Source organism: Vigna unguiculata, chromosome 9 (assembly GCF_004118075.2).
Source record: "Vigna unguiculata cultivar IT97K-499-35 chromosome 9, ASM411807v1, whole genome shotgun sequence".
NCBI classification, from domain to species: domain Eukaryota; kingdom Viridiplantae; phylum Streptophyta; class Magnoliopsida; order Fabales; family Fabaceae; genus Vigna; species Vigna unguiculata.
Window position 1 is genome coordinate 29,875,304 of NC_040287.1, and position 16,881 is coordinate 29,892,184.

Genomic DNA, 16,881 nt, shown 5'->3' on the forward strand with positions numbered 1-16,881 from the left:
TTCATCTCTTCAAAGCATTCGTCGCATTTATCAGTCCATGAGAAGGGTTGATCCTTCCTAGTGAGTTGAGTTAATGGGCTCACCATTTTAGAAAACCCTTCCACGAACCTCCTGTAGTACCCAGCCAACCCCAAGAAGCTTCTGACTTCTGTTACAGTCTGAGGTCTCTCCCACTTCAACACTGTCTCAATCTTACTCGGGTCCACTGATATGCCCCGTGAAGAAATTACGTGCCCCAGAAACTGCACCTCGTCCAACCAAAATTCACATTTGGACAGTTTACCGTACAGCTGATGCTCCCTCAATACCTCCAGCACAATTCTCAGATGATCAGCATGCTCCTCCCTAGTCCGTGAGTAGATGAGAATATCATCTATAAACACTACCACAAATCTGTCCAGATACGGCCTGAAGATGCGGTTCATATAATCCATGAAGACAGCTGGGGCGTTTGTCACTCCAAAGGGCATCACAACATATTCGTAATGTCCATACCTCGATCTAAAGGCTGTCTTCTGGACATCCTCCGGCTTGACTAAGATCTGATGATAGCCAGACCTCAAATCAATCTTGGAGAATACTCCTGCCCCTCTGAGTTGATCAAGCAAATCATCGATTCTAGGCAGTGGGTACTTGTTCTTTATTGTCAACTTGTTCAACTGACGATAATCGACGCATAGCCGAGAACTACCGTCTTTCTTCTTCACTAATAACACCGGAGCCCCCCACGGTGAAGCGCTGGGTCGAATGAATTTCTTCTCTAGCAGGTCTTCTATCTGATTCTTCAACTCTGCTAATTCAGCCGGTGCCATTCTATATGGCGCTGCCGACACTGGACCCGCTCCAGGGATTAGATCAATTGAGAAATCTATATCCCGGCTGGGTGGTAACTTGGGTATCTCATCTGTTAATACGTCGGCATATTCATCCACCACCGGTATCTTACTGATCTGCTCTTTTGTACTCATCTTCTTCTCTTGGGCCACTATCACGAAACAAGTCGCCCCATTCTCCATCTCTTTCACTGCCTCTCCAGATGTCACCAACTCTATCCCCTCTATTTCTGGGAACACAATTCTGCGCCGTCCACAATCAAGCACCACGTGGTTGATAGACAACCAGTCCATTCCCAGTATGACCTCCAATCCCTCCAAGGGCAAGCAGACTAGATTCACTTTGAAGCGTCTGCCCTCCACCTCCATCAAGCATCCAACACAGGCTATGTTTGTTGAAACCTGTCCAGATGCGGGTGTCGAGACTATCAACTCGCATCCGAGGTCACGAGTGGACAACCCCAATTTCTTCACACAATCATGGGATATGAAGGAGTGCGAAGCTCCTGAATCAAATAACACTAGCACACTGTTACCATAAAGCAAGCAATGGTCCAGAATCAGATTACCTGACCGGGTGGCCTCTGTGCTGGTCATGGCGAAAACCCGGCCTGCTGCTCTCGGCCTGGCAGATGAGGATGGTTGAGGTCGGGATGCTGGGGTAGTCTTCCTATTAGGACACTTATCGGCAAAATGTCCTGGCTGATCACAGGCATAGCACTTACGAGTGCCCATGCCACTGCCTCCACTGTTGGCGGGTCTAGTACAATTTCTCTGTAGATGCTCACCCCCACAGTTGTAGCACCTGGGTTTCCATGAAGACGCGGCTGGTCGACTATAGGGCTTCTTCTGGAGTCTGCCCTCAGCATTATTCCTCTGTGTACGGTTAACCAGGCTGGGTCCCTTCTCCAGCTGCTCCACACTCTTGGCCTGCTCCACCAAGGTAGGGAATTCTCGTACCCTCAGTGGCACTATGAAACGCCTCAGTTCATGCTTGAGGTCGCCCTCAAACTTTCTACAGCGCCACTCCTCCGTCACCGTCTGGGAGTAAAATCTCGAGAGGTACTCAAACCTCTCCACATAGTCCTGCACGGACAAACTCCCCTGCTGCAGGGTGAGAAACTCTGCCTCGCGCTCATGTTTAGCGCTGTCAGGAAAATATTTCTCCAGGAACCTCGTCCTGAAGTTGGCCCAGGTCACATCTTCAGCCCGATTTATCATCTGCTACTGCATACTCATCCACCAATATTCAGCTTCAGTCACTAGTAGGAAGGTGGCAAAATTTAACTTCTGTGCCTCTGTGCACTCGATCACCCGAAATATCTTCTCACATTCACGAAGCCATGCGTCAGCCTCATCTGGGGTGGCTTTCCCAGTGAACTTAGCCGGTTTGTGACGCATAAAGTCCTCCATCGTCACTGGCCTGACAGGTGGAATCATAGCCCGCGGAGGTGCTGCCACAGGCTGCATAGCATCCACCATCCTGTGGATCGCATTAGCAATCTCATCAGCGCCCGCAGTATTTCTACGCCTCCTGTTTGCCATTGCCTATGCACGCCACATATTTTAGCTGTTAAAATCAAACAGCTAAAGATCAAATTATACTCTATCATATTTAACATTCAGCATACATCAATCAATTTCACACAACAAACGTAAGCTCACTCCCCAGTTTGCCCCAAAAGCATCAAAACGTTTGCTCTGATACCAAATGTAACATCCCTAGGGAATATTACTTAAAAATAAATATTAAAATAAATAATTTCATTAAATAGTCATCTCGATAAAAATCCCAACGCGGGAAAATTTTATTTCGTTAACATAGCGCGCCAAAACTCATAACAGAATACATAACTGATTACAAGCTATCAAAATTCGTATTTTAAACATGAATTACAATTTATCAAAAACCCTAGCACTACTCCCATGCTAGCCCTCACTCCGCCATCTGAGCATCCTCAGCACCACCTGTATCAACATCTGCTCCCGTGTAACGAATTACACGATCATCGCCACACACAAACAGAAAGGGTGAGCTGAGAAAATAAAATAATAAGCATATAATCACAGGACAGATCATTTACCCATCTTAATCATTATCTATAAATCTTGGCCAAGACCCTAACCCCAAGACTTAACAGTCTTCAAGTCACACAATTATCTTAAAACTACTTGTCAATGTGACTATTCCATGCTCTTGGCGCTTGCTTTAACCCAAACAAAATTCTCTTTAATTTTAGAACCTTATCTTCATGTCCTTCAACTATAAAGCCCAAAGGCTGTTTAATATAGACTTCTTCTAGATAACCATTTAAGAATACAAATTTCACATTGTTTTGATAAACCTTCCACTTCATTTGAGCCGCCAAAGGAATTAACACACGAATTATATCCATGCGAACGAAAGTTGCACAAACTTCATCATAGTCTACTCCATGCTTTTTCTTGTAGCTTCTTACAACAAGTCGTGCTTTCTATCTCAACACTAACATCATTTTTAGCCTTGTATTCCCATTTTACTCCAATTTCTTAATGACCTTTAGGAAGAATTGTTAATTCACAAGTATCATTCTTCTTGATTGAATTGATTTCCTCTTCCATGACATGTCTCCACCTTTTATCTTTCACAACTTCCTAAAAATTTAATAGCTCATAATCTATTTGAAGGCAATATAATTCTTCAAGGATTACAAATGATTTCATCAAACCTTTCATAGATCTCATGTATATCTTGTGTTTTCATCAAAAGTCTTTTCTTCTTGAGCCTCCCAGTTCCACATAGTTTCTTCATCAAATTCAACAACATAACTTACCACCACTTTGCCCTTGCTTTGATTGTATAATTTATAGCCTTTAGACTGAGCATCATAGCCAACAAAGACATGTTTGGCACTCTAGTCATTAAGCTTGGGTATTTCTTGTTTCAGCACATGGGCACATGTTATACTTCCACAAAGATGCACAAATGATTAACACTAAGCTTCCTTCCACTTCATGCTTCTTAAGGATTTTTATTTTCATATTGGATGTCAAGGAGCGGTTACACAAATGGACTGCTCATGATTAGGATTATTAATTATTGGCATCCCTTTCACCATCTCCTTTTCTCCCAAGCTTCTAAAGGCACCAAAGTTTATGTGTCTAAACATCATGTGCCATGCTTTATCTTGTAGAATCACCTTCAAACGCTTTGCTTTAAATTCAAGATAAACATTCTACTTCTTGACTAAGCACCTTAGCAATTAAATTTTCATTTTGATCTTTAAACCAAAAATATTTATCTTTCATGAGAATCTCATGTCCTTTTTCAAGAAGTTGAGCTAGACTCGATATATTTTCTTTTTTCTAATCTGGAACACAATAAACATCATTAATCAACTTACGACTCCCATCTTTGGAAGAGATTAGAATTGTACTTTTTCCTTCAATTCAAACTTTTGATGAGTCTACAATAATAACATTTTAATTCACATTCTCATTTAGCTCCAAGAACTTTACCCTGTATCCACACATGTGATCGCTAGCACCATTATCTAGTACCATGAACAATTGGCATCCTTATTTTCACCTGTTACTGTAGTAACAATGTTGGTTATTCTTCTTCAATAACAAGATTAGTTTTTTCCTAAATGTCATTAAGACAACATTTCCAAGAGAAATGACCAAGCTTATGACAATTTTAGCGTTTTTGAACAATAATATGAAATTGATTCAGATTCCTTCATCTTCAAAGCTTCAAAGTTACTCTTTAGTTATTGAAACCTTATCTTATTCACTTTGTCGACGCTTTAGAGGGATTTTTCCAAGATCTCCCAAACTTCCTTTGACGTAGTAGAGTATTTAACCTTCTCAAACATGTGGTCATCCAAACATTGATAGATGAGAGTAAGGGCTTCTTGATCGTTTTTCCTTGTTTTCAACAAAGTGACCATCACATTTGGAGATAATTCATCTTCATCTTGAGGCTTCTTATAGCCTTTTTATACAATCTTCCAAACACTTTGAAAGCCAAGCAACACTGTCGTGCAAAGATATAACATTTTTCATAATTTTATTTGTAGGACGAGAAAATTAGAAGGTAGTGTATCCATTGCTTGTCATCTCTCAACTCTTCTATTTTTTATCCTCTCTCAACTCTCTAACTTAAAACATAGCTCTTAATATCATTTTGTTAGAGAAAAGGTAAGAAATAGAAGATGTAACTCAAATTTCCTTACTTGAAAATATGTCAAATACAATGAGGTATTTATAAGCGTTTCATTAAGAGACATATACTCTCTTCTAGGAGCTTTTCTAATTGAAATTTCACTACAAAATTTTTTACACCCTTCTTAATTAAAAGCTCCCTAGATTTTTTAGATTTTACTCAGAAAAATTAAAAAATCATTCTAGATACTTCTATATTTTAAATTGCAAAAAACCGACATCAATTTGGGACGGGTTCTATAATACCTCTTGATCCACATTTTCACTATTAGCAACACAAATTTGGAGAGGATATATGATGAAGAAAAGAGTGAGCAGTTTTTTAGTTTGATGTCACATAAAGTATTTGAAAGACTAAATAAAGGTCATATATTTCTTATCACTTGCATGTTTTAAATTTGACTTATTTAAGATGAGATGAGATTTCCAATTTACTTTTTCATGCGGAGGACATAAGAGTAAAAATTGAAAGCATTCCAAGATTGACATAATATATTTAAATTCTGAATAACATAAAATTTTAATTGTTTTGATACAAGTGAAATTTAAACTTAACTTAATTTCATTAAATTAATTTATTACAAATATGTTTATCCCTATTTATATGTTGTAAATTAATTAATTTTTAATCCATGTGAGATCTCGATCAGTTTAGGATATTATTCAATTATTCAAAGATGATTTTTCAAGGTCTGTGTTTGACTATATTGATGGTGTATGAGCTACGATATAATAATGTTGTTTTGGATTGTGGAGAACAAGAGAGGGCCCCATTGGGCTTGGAAGACAAAAAGTAAAGCTGGTCTTTTGTTTGGAAGAGGATGTCTTGTGGTATAAAGCATTTAGTGCAGTCGTATTTAAATATCCTGTAACAATTTTTTGGGTTGGGTTATATACACAAGACAATAAAATAATGATTTTTTTTGTTGTATGTACATGCTGTAAATGATTCTTTCCCTTACTGTGCTTGTTTGATTCTGTTCATTGGGTGAATTTGAGTTTTCCATAACACTAGTTTGCATTATCCACTCTCATTCTCACTATTCTTCTTTTCCAAATTCTAAGCCCACAAAACAACCCCTCATTCAACATTAATTCTCTGAATTCAACAATCATCAACCTGTTTCTTTCTTGTGTTGTTAACATTTCTAGCTCTGCAATATTTAGTACGTCAAATTCAAGGGGAAATGGTTAACAATATATCAATAAATCACTTGTATGTTATATGTTTGAGCGAAAGAAAATAAATATGAAAAGTGGAATTTTTTTAAGAATTTCAAGATATCGCATTAATTGGCTTGCAAAGTTTGTATCAAATTTATAAAGAAATAAATGATAATAATACTAATTAGGACTTTATTTTTAAAAGAAGACACGCAAACAAGAAAAAGTTATTAATAAAAATATATATGATCCAAGTTAATGGAAGATTATTGAGACAAATTTGAGAGATTTATTTGTAGAAAGAGTTCTATTAAATTTTTATGGAGATATATACATTCTATGCACTTCTCTTTGTCCAATTATATTCAAAGATATAATTTTTTTGCATTAAAAAACTGAAAAATAAATTTTAAATAAAATATGTCACTTTGTAAATTTGTTTTAAATCTCTCAAATTCTGAAATAACTCATATATATATATATATATATATATATATATATATATATATTATTTTCTATCATTTGTTCATTTCTCCTCGGTGTCTCGATTATATATTAGATTTAAATAAATAGTATTATATAAAATTGTAAAATTTTAAAATTGTACGAGATAGATCTCAAATTTAACTACATATGTTACCAACATTAAATATATTGCAAAATGGTATACACTTTGTAATTTTTAGTTCTTAATTGCGTCCTGTGCATGCTTTTACAGAATCATAGGCTTTCCTTTTGTTAAACAATACTAGGAAAAAAAATACTAATTTTCTGACTATACACTAAGCAAAACAAAATAAATCTATTAAAATGCTGCAATTTTGTGTTGAGATTTTGAAAATAAGTAAATTCTAAAAAAATTACGGCGTTTTCAGTTTCCAATTATATTTATTTTTAGGTTAAAATACTCCATTGGTCTACATTTTTGTTCAAAAATCTCAATTAGGTTCATAGATTTTTTTTTAGTCTCAATTAGGTCCATATTTTTTAAAATTCGTAACAAATAGGTCCATTCCGTTAGTATAATGGTAACGGTCTTAAATATGTGTTCTGTGTCAGCAACTCATTTTTTTGAATTTTTTGAATTTTTTTTAAATTATTCATGTCACATATCACGTCAATATTGTGCTACGTGTCAAGTTAGTAAGGTGATACATGTCAAGTCATTGTCTGAATCTCAATTTGGTCCATATATTTGTTATTTTGATTACATTTCAGTCCATTTATTTTAAAATTTTAAATATATTTATTTTACAAAATTGTTTTAAAATTTTATATTTAAATTTATAAAATTGTTATTTTTAAACCAACTCGAACATTTGTATATAAATTATTTAAAACAATTTAGTAACAAGTTAAAATAAATATTTTAAAATTTTTAAAACAAAATATAAGTAAAGTTTAATGTAAAATAAAAATTTAAATAAACTTAATATTATTAAAATGTTTAATAAAAATATCATTATAAAATTTATATAAAAGTTAAATTTGGTCTAAATTTGGAGAGGGTGAAATTGAAAATTAAAAGAAAATAGACTGAAATATAATAAAAATAACAAATATATGGACCAAATTGAGATTCAGACAATGACTTGACACATGTCATCTTAGTGACTTGACACGTGGCACAATATTGACGTGACACGTGACATGAAAAATTTTCAATTTTTTTTAAATTCAAAAAAAAAATAAAAAAAAATAAAAAAGGAGGTGCTGACACGTGGTACATCTTTAACACCGTTACCACCATATTAATGGAATGGACTTATTTGTTACGAATTTTCAAAAATATGGACCTAATTGAGACTAAAAAAAATCTGTGAACTTAATTGAGATTTTTGAATAAAAACGTGGACTAATGGAGTATTTTAATCTTATTTTTTTTAAGTGTGATACATATTACAGTTTGTTCGTCTTCATATATCCAAACCTGATTTATCTATATTTGTAATTTTTTTTAAATAACGTAAATTTAAAAGCAGAATAAATTTGCCACAAGACCCTGACTAAATTAAATAAGAAGCTGGAAAAATTAGAAGATTATTTGGTATAAGTTTATCTGGAAAAGTCACTTATAGTAATGGAACGGAATTGTATTTTACTTTTATTTTTTTGTTGAAATAGAATAGAATTAGAAGTAGAATTAAGCAGTGGATGATGTTATGAAAGTGAGAAGTCAAAATTAGGGCAAAAAAATGAAAGTGGAAGAAGTAAGCAGTGGCTGAATTTGAAGCCGGCCGAGACGGCGGTCCCTCTTTATCCTGTGTGACAACAACAAAAATGTTTTTGCAAAACTACAAATGTCTCATATCAATTCATAATCAATGGCTTATGAAACTTTCAATCACATGTGGAATTTTGACTTCAGAAACTCCCAACATTTTTTTTTTTAAATCAGATTAAAAAATTAAAAGTTAATTTTAAAAAATAACAATCAGCAAAGATGACTATTAGAAGTGTCATAACAGGTAATTCAGTCTAGTCCAGTTTGATCTATTATGAATTGATTATTTGGTAAGTCAACTCAATTCTACTAATTTATTAGCAGATTAAAATAAATTAAGCCTAATCCGATCCATTACAAGTTGATAGGTTAAACAGATTAACTAATTAACTCACTTTCCTACCATATTAAAAAAACTAAATAATAACTATTATTAAAATCTAAATAAACTTAGATAGAATTCAAAATAATGTTAAAATCTAATTACAAATCAAAATCACAAAAATATTAATTAAGAATGCGTTGACTAAAAGAAAATAACCATATCTGAATTAAATACAAAGTCTAATATAAAAAAAATACTTAGTATAATATCTTATTTACAAATTCAAGCAAGGTTAAACCCGAATAAACTGATAACTATTGTAATAAGTTTTGTGAATGATGTGAAAAAAAACAAAAAAATTGATGCACAGGAATGTAAACGAGCGAAAGAAATCCACTAATCCACTTTAAATCTTCCTGAATCAAATGTTTCATCATAAACAAATAGTTTCGGGAGTAGAAAATGTTGAAATTAATCAAAGAGTTGTTTGTTTCTTTTATAGTTGCAATAACTATAATATTTCGTGTGTGATTGTAATAACTGTCATCCTGACAGTTTATATAATTTGTGTATTGCTGTTGCAGTTAATAAGAAAATTTTTATCCTGTTTTTCTCTGCATATTGTGTGTGTGCGTGACCTGTAGTGTTAGACAGTTCCAACATAGTGGTATCAGAGCACGGTTATTACGAACCTTGTTGTGAAAGAAGAGAAGGGCGCATAATTGTTAGAGTGTGCAGCCATGACCACTGCAGGTATCATACCAGGGAACTTGCCTGTGTTTGATGGGCAGGGATATGAAGATTGGTGTGTGAAAATGGAAGCGATTTTTGGCTTTCAAGAAGTTGAGGAGATTGTAAAAGAGGGCTTTCAAGAACTCCCTAAAAATGCAACGGACGATCAAACATACGCATACAAAATGAACAAGAAGTTGGACTGCAAAGCGAGAGTTCTCTTACATCAATGCGTTTCCATGAACATTTTCCAGAAAATCTCCAAGGCCACCACAGCAAAGCAGATTTGGGATGTGTTGAAACAAGCATATGGCAACGCAGGGAAAACTAAGAAGGTGCGTTTGCAATCGTTGCGAAGACAGTTTGAACTCCTTTCTATGACTGATCAAGACTCAATTGCGGAATATTTCAACAAGATCCAAACCATTGTGAATTCTATGCGTGTTTGCGATGACAATGTAACGGACATTCAACTCATAGAGAAGGTTCTCCGAACTCTAACCCCAAGGTTTGATCACATTATTGTGGCCATCGAAGAATCCAAGGATCTAGAGGCAATGTCGATTGAAGAATTACAAAACTCATTGGAAGCACACGAACACAGAGTTGTTGACAGGAAGAATAATGAGAAAGTAGTCGAACAGGCGTTACAGGCCAAAATTGGCCAAAATACCAGAGGTCGTGGTGGTTGGACTCGAAGAGGTCGATGGAGATCGAGAGGAGGCAGAAGTGGAGACAGAAATCATGATTCTACTTCCCGTTCCTCTCACATTAGCAGTGACAGGAGAGGAGGCACTCAATATAGAGGAAGAGGAAGAGATAACAAGAAGATTGTAGACAAGAGGAGAATCCAGTGCTACAATTGTGAGAAATGGGGTCACTACTCTTTTGAGTGTTGGCAAGATAATGATAACAAGAAAGGGAAGAAGACTGAAGAGGCAAATTTGGTGCAAGAGGAAGAAGGGTCTGATTCAGATCCAGTCTTGCTAATGGCAACCACAGACAATGATGAAGATTGCACATCCTGGTATCTTGATACAGGATGCTCCAATCATATGACTGGGAATCGTGACTGGTTAATTGATCTTAATCCACATGTGAAAAATAGTGTTCGGTTTACAGACAACAGCACTATAATTGCTGAAGGGATTGGCAAGGTTGTGATTACTCGGAATGATGGGAAAACAGCGTATATGAGTGACGTGTTATATGTCCCAAACATGAAGAATAATCTTATTAGTTTAGGACAATTGCTGGAAAAGGGGTATGTGATGAACATGCAGCAAAATCATATAGATATTTATGATTCTAAGCAGAGACTGGTGATCAAGGCACCATTGTCCCGAAATAGAACGTTTAAAGTGCACCTCAATGCTACAGCAATTCAATGTTTGGCTGCCACTAATGTTGAGGAGGAGAGTTGGTTGTGGCATTATAGGTTTGGCCACCTTAATTTCAAAAGTCTGAACAAGTTAAGCAACAGTCAGATGGTGTGTGGTATGCCATCATTACGTTCTCCCACGAAACCGTGTGAGGGATGTTTAGTAGGTAAACAACCAAGGAAGAATTTTAAAACTGTTGCTCAACACCGATCACGACAACCACTTGAAGTGGTTTATTCTGATGTATGTGGGCCCTTGGATACACCTTCGTTCAGTGGTAGCAGATATTTTGTCACCTTTGTTGATGAATTCACAAGGAAGATCTGGTTATATGTGATAAGAGAAAAACGTGAAGTGTTCCAAATTTTTGTAAAATTTTGTTCACTGGTTGAAAGACAGGCAGAAAAGAAATTAAAGATCCTTAGGACAGACGGTGGAGGTGAATACAACTCCAAGGATTTTTGTGACTTTTGTACAGAAAAGGGAATAGTACATGAGATAACTGCACCCTACACACCACAACATAATGGTCTGGCAGAGAGAAGAAATAGGACCCTACTAGACATGACTAGATGCATGCTAAAAGCAAAAAAACTCCCACACTGCTACTGGGGTGAGGCAGTAAGCACCGCTGCCTATCTCTTGAACAGGTGTCCCACGAAGAAAATGAAAACTATGACACCAGAGGGAGCATGGTCTGGAATCAAGCCATCTGTCCAACACTTGAAGGTCTTTGGGTCAATCTGTTACAGGCACATTCCGGATGAAAGGAGGAAGAAATTAGATGACAAGAGTGAGTCTCTTATCTTGATTGGCTATCACCCAACAGGAGCCTACAAGTTATATGACCCAAGGAAACAACAGGTAGTGATAAGCAGGGACGTAGTTGTGGACGAGGCAGCAGCTTGGAGTTGGGAAACTGATGCAGTCCTACACATTCCTTGTGTTCTGGAAGACAAAGTGGTGACTTTAGAACCTAATACTGCTGGTGATTTTATTAGTGGTGATATTGTAGCTGATGACACTAGAAGATCCCATCGAACACGATTTCCTTCATCCAGACTTTCTGATTATGAAGTCTACAATGATTCTGAGATAGCAGATAATGGAGAAATGGCCCATTTTGCTTTTATGGCGGGTGCTGAACCATTGGATTGGAAGCAGGCTATTAACATCAAAGAATGGAGGAGTGCGATGCTTGAAGAAATTGAAGCTATCGAGAGAAACAAAACCTGGGAGCTTTCAAACTTACCTCTCAACAAACATCCTATTGATGTTAAATGGGTGTTTAAAGTTAAATTTATGCCAGATGGATCTATAGCCAAACACAAGGCTAGACTTGTTGCAAAGGGGTTCCTTCAAAGGCCTGGTATTGACTACACTGATGTGTACGCACCAGTAGCTAGAATGGAGACTGTACGCTTGGTGATTGCTATGGCTAGCCTTAACAACTGGAGAGTATGTCAACTTGACGTGAAATCAGCCTTTCTTAATGGCCCTTTGGAGGAGGAAGTCTACATCAAGCAGCCACCTGGATTTGAAATAAAGGGTCATGAATCACAAGTTTACAGGCTAAGGAAAGCATTATACGGTCTTAAGCAAGCCCCTAGAGCTTGGAACAAACTAATTGATTCTTTTCTATTCAAGGAAGGTTTTACCAAGTGCACAGTGGAATTTGAAGTCTATGTGAAGGTAACGCAACTACAAAATCTTTTACTGGTTTGCCTCTATGTAGATGATTTGGTTGTTACTGGGAATTTGGTGGCAGACATTGAAAATTTCAAGAGAGACATGAAATCACAGTTTGAAATGACAGATCTAGGCACTCTGAATTATTTTCTCGGTCTTGAATTTGTACACTGTCGTGAAGGGATATTTTTGCACCAGAAGAGATACACTTGTGAGATTCTAAAAAGGTTTGGCATGGAGGATTGTAACCCTACATGCACACCAGTCATGGCAGGCTTGAAGCTGACTGAGGAGCGAGGTGCAAAACCAGTAGATGTAACTCTATTCAAGCAAATTGTGGGATCTCTTCGATTCCTATGCAACAGTAGACCGGATATCAATTATGGAGTTGGTCTTGTTAGCAGATTCATGCACAATCCGAGAGTGCCACATATGGCTGTAGCTAAACATATACTAAGGTATTTAAAGGGTACAATGGGATATGGTCTACTGTTTCCTAAAGGGGATAAAAGCACTTTAGTTAATCTGGAAGCTTTTTCTGACTCTGATTGGTGTGGAGATAAGGTTGAGAGAAAGAGCACCTATGGTTATTTGTTCAGATATGCAAATGCACCAATCTCTTGGTGCTCTAGGAAGCAAAACGTGGTGGCTTTGTCATCCTGTGAGGCTGAATATATAGCAGCTGCAGAGGCTGCTAGTCAGTGCTTGTGGTTGGAAAATTTACTGGATGAACTTAAGGTGAAGTGTGCAAGACCTGTGCAGTTGTTTGTAGATAACAAATCTGCAATATGTCTTTCCAAGAATCCAGTTTTCCATGGCAGAAGTAAACATATTGAGACCAAATTTCATTTTTTGAGAGATCAAGTCAGCAAAGGTAGAATTGAACTGGTGCATTGTGGTACTGAAGAACAGGTTGCTGATATTTTCACAAAATCTTTCAAACAGACGAGGTTTGAAAGATTGAGAGAGTTCTTGGGTGTAAGGTGTTTGGACTCTTTGATTAAGAGGGAGTGTTGAAATTAATCAAAGAGTTGTTTGTTTCTTTTATAGTTGCAATAACTATAATATTTCGTGTGTGATTGTAATAACTGTCATCCTGACAGTTTATATAATTTGTGTATTGCTGTTGCAGTTAATAAGAAAATTTTTATCCTGTTTTTCTCTGCATATTGTGTGTGTGCGTGACCTGTAGTGTTAGACAGTTCCAACAGAAAACAGCCATTTCCGCTGATTGAAGGAGTTTGCGTAAGCATCTTCAATGCTTCCCTCTTTCACTGACCTGTGGCAACCCTTTCAAATGCAAACAACGAAAGAAAAGGGAAAATTTACTCTAAATTTGTCCTATTAAGGACCACAGTTTCTTCTTCCCTTACTCTTCTACTTAAACTCTTGCTATTCCCTCAAACCATCATCATTTTCTTCTTCTTCTTCTTCCCCTCTTCCACATTCTGCCAAATCAATTATCCTTCTCAAATGGGTAACCATGAAAATGGGGATTCAAACACCCAGATCCCTGAGGGCGCAAAAAGTTTTTACCTTTTCAGGTACAATTCGCCGATCATTCAGATCGTTCTTATCGGGTTGGTATGCTTTTGCTGCCCCGGCATGTTCAATGCCCTCTCCGGCATGGGTGGCGGCGGCCAACTCAAGACCACCGTTTCCAATAACGCCCTCACCGCCCTCTACACCACCTTCGCAGTCTTCGGTATCCTCGGTGGCGGCGTCTACAATATCCTCGGACCCCACCTCACCCTCTTCGCAGGTTGCTCCACCTACGTCCTCTACGCCGGCTCCTTCCTGTACTACAACCACTACCAGCACCAGTTCTTCGCCATCATCGCCGGCGCCATTCTGGGAATCGGTGCCGGCCTCCTCTGGGCGGCGCAGGGCGCCATCATGACCTCCTACCCGCCAGAGAATCGCAAAGGCACTTACATTTCCATCTTCTGGAGCATTTTCAACATGGGGGGTGTCATCGGTGGTTTGATTCCCTTCATTTTGAACTACAACCGTGGCGACGCTGCTGCCACCGTCAACGACGGAACCTACATAGGCTTCATGGCTTTTATGTCCGCCGGGGCTGTTTTGTCGTTGACCATTCTACCAGCCAGCAAGGTTGTTCGAGATGATGGCACCAGGTGCACTCACATGTTGTACTCCAACGTCACAACCGAATCCTACGAAATCCTCAAACTTTTCTACAATTGGAAGATGCTTCTGATCGTTCCCGCTGCTTGGTCCAGCAACTTCTTCTACACCTACCAGTTCAACCATGTTAATAAGCCACAGTTCAATTTGAGAACCAGAGGGTTCAACAATGTGTTCTATTGGGGTGCGCAGATGCTGGGTTCGGTTGCCATCGGTTATGTGATGGATTTCAGTTTCAAGAGTCGCAGGAAAAGAGGGGTTGTGGGAATCTCTGTGGTTGCTCTTCTTGCGACTGGTATATGGGTTGGTGCCCTTGCAAATCAGATTAAGCGTGACCTCGGTGTGATCATGGATTTTAAGGACTCGGATTATGCTGGACCCTTTGTCTTGTTTTTCAGTTTTGGCTTGCTTGATTCCATGTTCCAAAGCATGGTGTATTGGGTTATTGGGGCCCTCGCCAATGATTCTGAGATTCTTAGCAGGTATATATATATATATATATATATATATATATATATATATATATATATACATGTAGTACACTCATAAACATAGCATAATGTCTCATCTTCTGTTCTTTCTTTCAGTTAACACTCATGAACAGACATGTCTAAGAATTAATCAGGATTTCAATCTGAGTTCTTAGATTAACAATCTCATGGTCTCTCATTCTTAATAATTGATATGTTATGCAGGTATGCTGGGTTCTATAAAGGCATACAAAGTGCAGGAGCTGCAGTGGCTTGGCAAATTGATAACCATAAGGTGTCAGGTATGGCTCAGTTGATTGTGAATTGGGTGTTGACTACTGTTAGCTATCCCTTGTTGTTGGTTCTGGTTGTGTTGGCTGTGAAAGAGGACAACAAGGGAGAAGAGGAACAAGCAAAACAAGTTGCGCCTTCATCGGCTGAAAATGCCTTTGTCCATTGATATATTATCTCTTACCTGTAAAAACGAACTGCATCTTTTGTTTTGTCTTACTTATGTTGTCTCATCGTTACCATCTCATCATCAGTTTCAAAACTTTTCAATGTTTGAAGATTGGTTTGTATGTGTTCATGGAACTCGCGTGTCTGATTGTCACACAAAAGTAAAAGGGACAGATTAATGCAATTTATATAGTAATGTCTAATTATTGCAGCATGGGACTAACACGCAACGCATGACAAATGAATATTTCCGTTACTGTTTAAGTATTTGTGAGGGAAAAATTTGAAGGAAACAAAGATAAAATGTTTTTCATAGAGGTTTTAGTAGTTTTCAGTTTTGGTATAAAGATAGAATGTTAACTAATTTTAGTTCCATACATATATTTAGGCATAATTATTGATAATTATTGATTGGGTACCTTAATTTTTTAGTTTAGTTAAATTTGTTTTCATACTTTTTGTTGTTTCAATTTAGTATATCAATTATTTAAAATGGTTTAATTTGGTCATCTCCTCATTAAGTTAGGGTTAATCCTCGTTAAGTTAGAGTTAATATCATGTCCATACACATGTCAAGCCATTAAATTATTTTTTTATTTTTTTATTTTTTCTTTACTTTTTTTTATTTTTATTTTTTTAAAAAAACTATAATTTGCCACGTGTTATGTTAATGTCGTGCCACGTGCCAGTTTACCGTCATGACACGTGATAGTGGTAAAAGTTGTTTTCAATTTAGTCTTCTATTTTAAATTTTTGGTTCAATTTAGTATATGTATTGCTTAAAATCATCCAATTTTGTCATTTTCAATTAGAGAACAAATTAGTAAATAAACTTAAGTACAACTTATATATACATGTTATAATAATCTTTTTAATATAAACATCAAATCACTTCACCTAAATACTCAAATAATTTTATTTTTTACATTTTTACCTTTATAATTGTTTACACTTGTAAAAAATAAAATAATTTGAATATTTAGGTGTAGTAATTTGATGTATAAATTCAAAAAAATAGTTTTAATATGTATATATAAGTTATAATAAAACTTAGTTACTAATTTGGTCTCAAATTTGAAAGGACAAAATTGGATAGTTTTAAAGAATTGGGGTACTAAATTTAACAAAAACTTTTAATAGAGGACTAAATTGAAAACAAGTTTTACCACTATCACGTGTCATTACTGTAAATTGTCACGTAGCATAACAGTAACCTGATACGTGGCAGATTATAAATTTTTAGAAAAAA

At 36.5% G+C, this 16,881-nt stretch overlaps 1 protein-coding gene across 1 annotated transcript; it reads left to right on the plus strand.

Annotated features, from left to right (window-relative positions):
- The first annotated feature begins 13,877 nt into the window (after positions 1 to 13,877).
- On the plus strand, positions 13,878 to 15,762 carry LOC114164075 (UNC93-like protein 1). Its single transcript, XM_028048561.1, has 2 exons — positions 13,878 to 15,185; positions 15,399 to 15,762. The coding sequence occupies exons 1-2, from the start codon at positions 14,029 to 14,031 to the stop codon at positions 15,631 to 15,633; spliced, it is 1,392 nt and encodes a 463-aa protein (XP_027904362.1). The 5' UTR covers positions 13,878 to 14,028; the 3' UTR covers positions 15,634 to 15,762.
- Positions 15,763 to 16,881: the final 1,119 nt, after the last annotated feature.

Coding starts and splice junctions, on each gene's coding strand:
- LOC114164075 (XM_028048561.1), top strand. CDS start 14,029: ATGGGTAACCATGAAAATGGGGATTCAAACACCCAGATCCCTGAGGGC. Junction 15,186..15,398: donor GATTCTGAGATTCTTAGCAG/GTATATATATAT, acceptor TATGTTATGCAG/GTATGCTGGGTTCTATAAAG.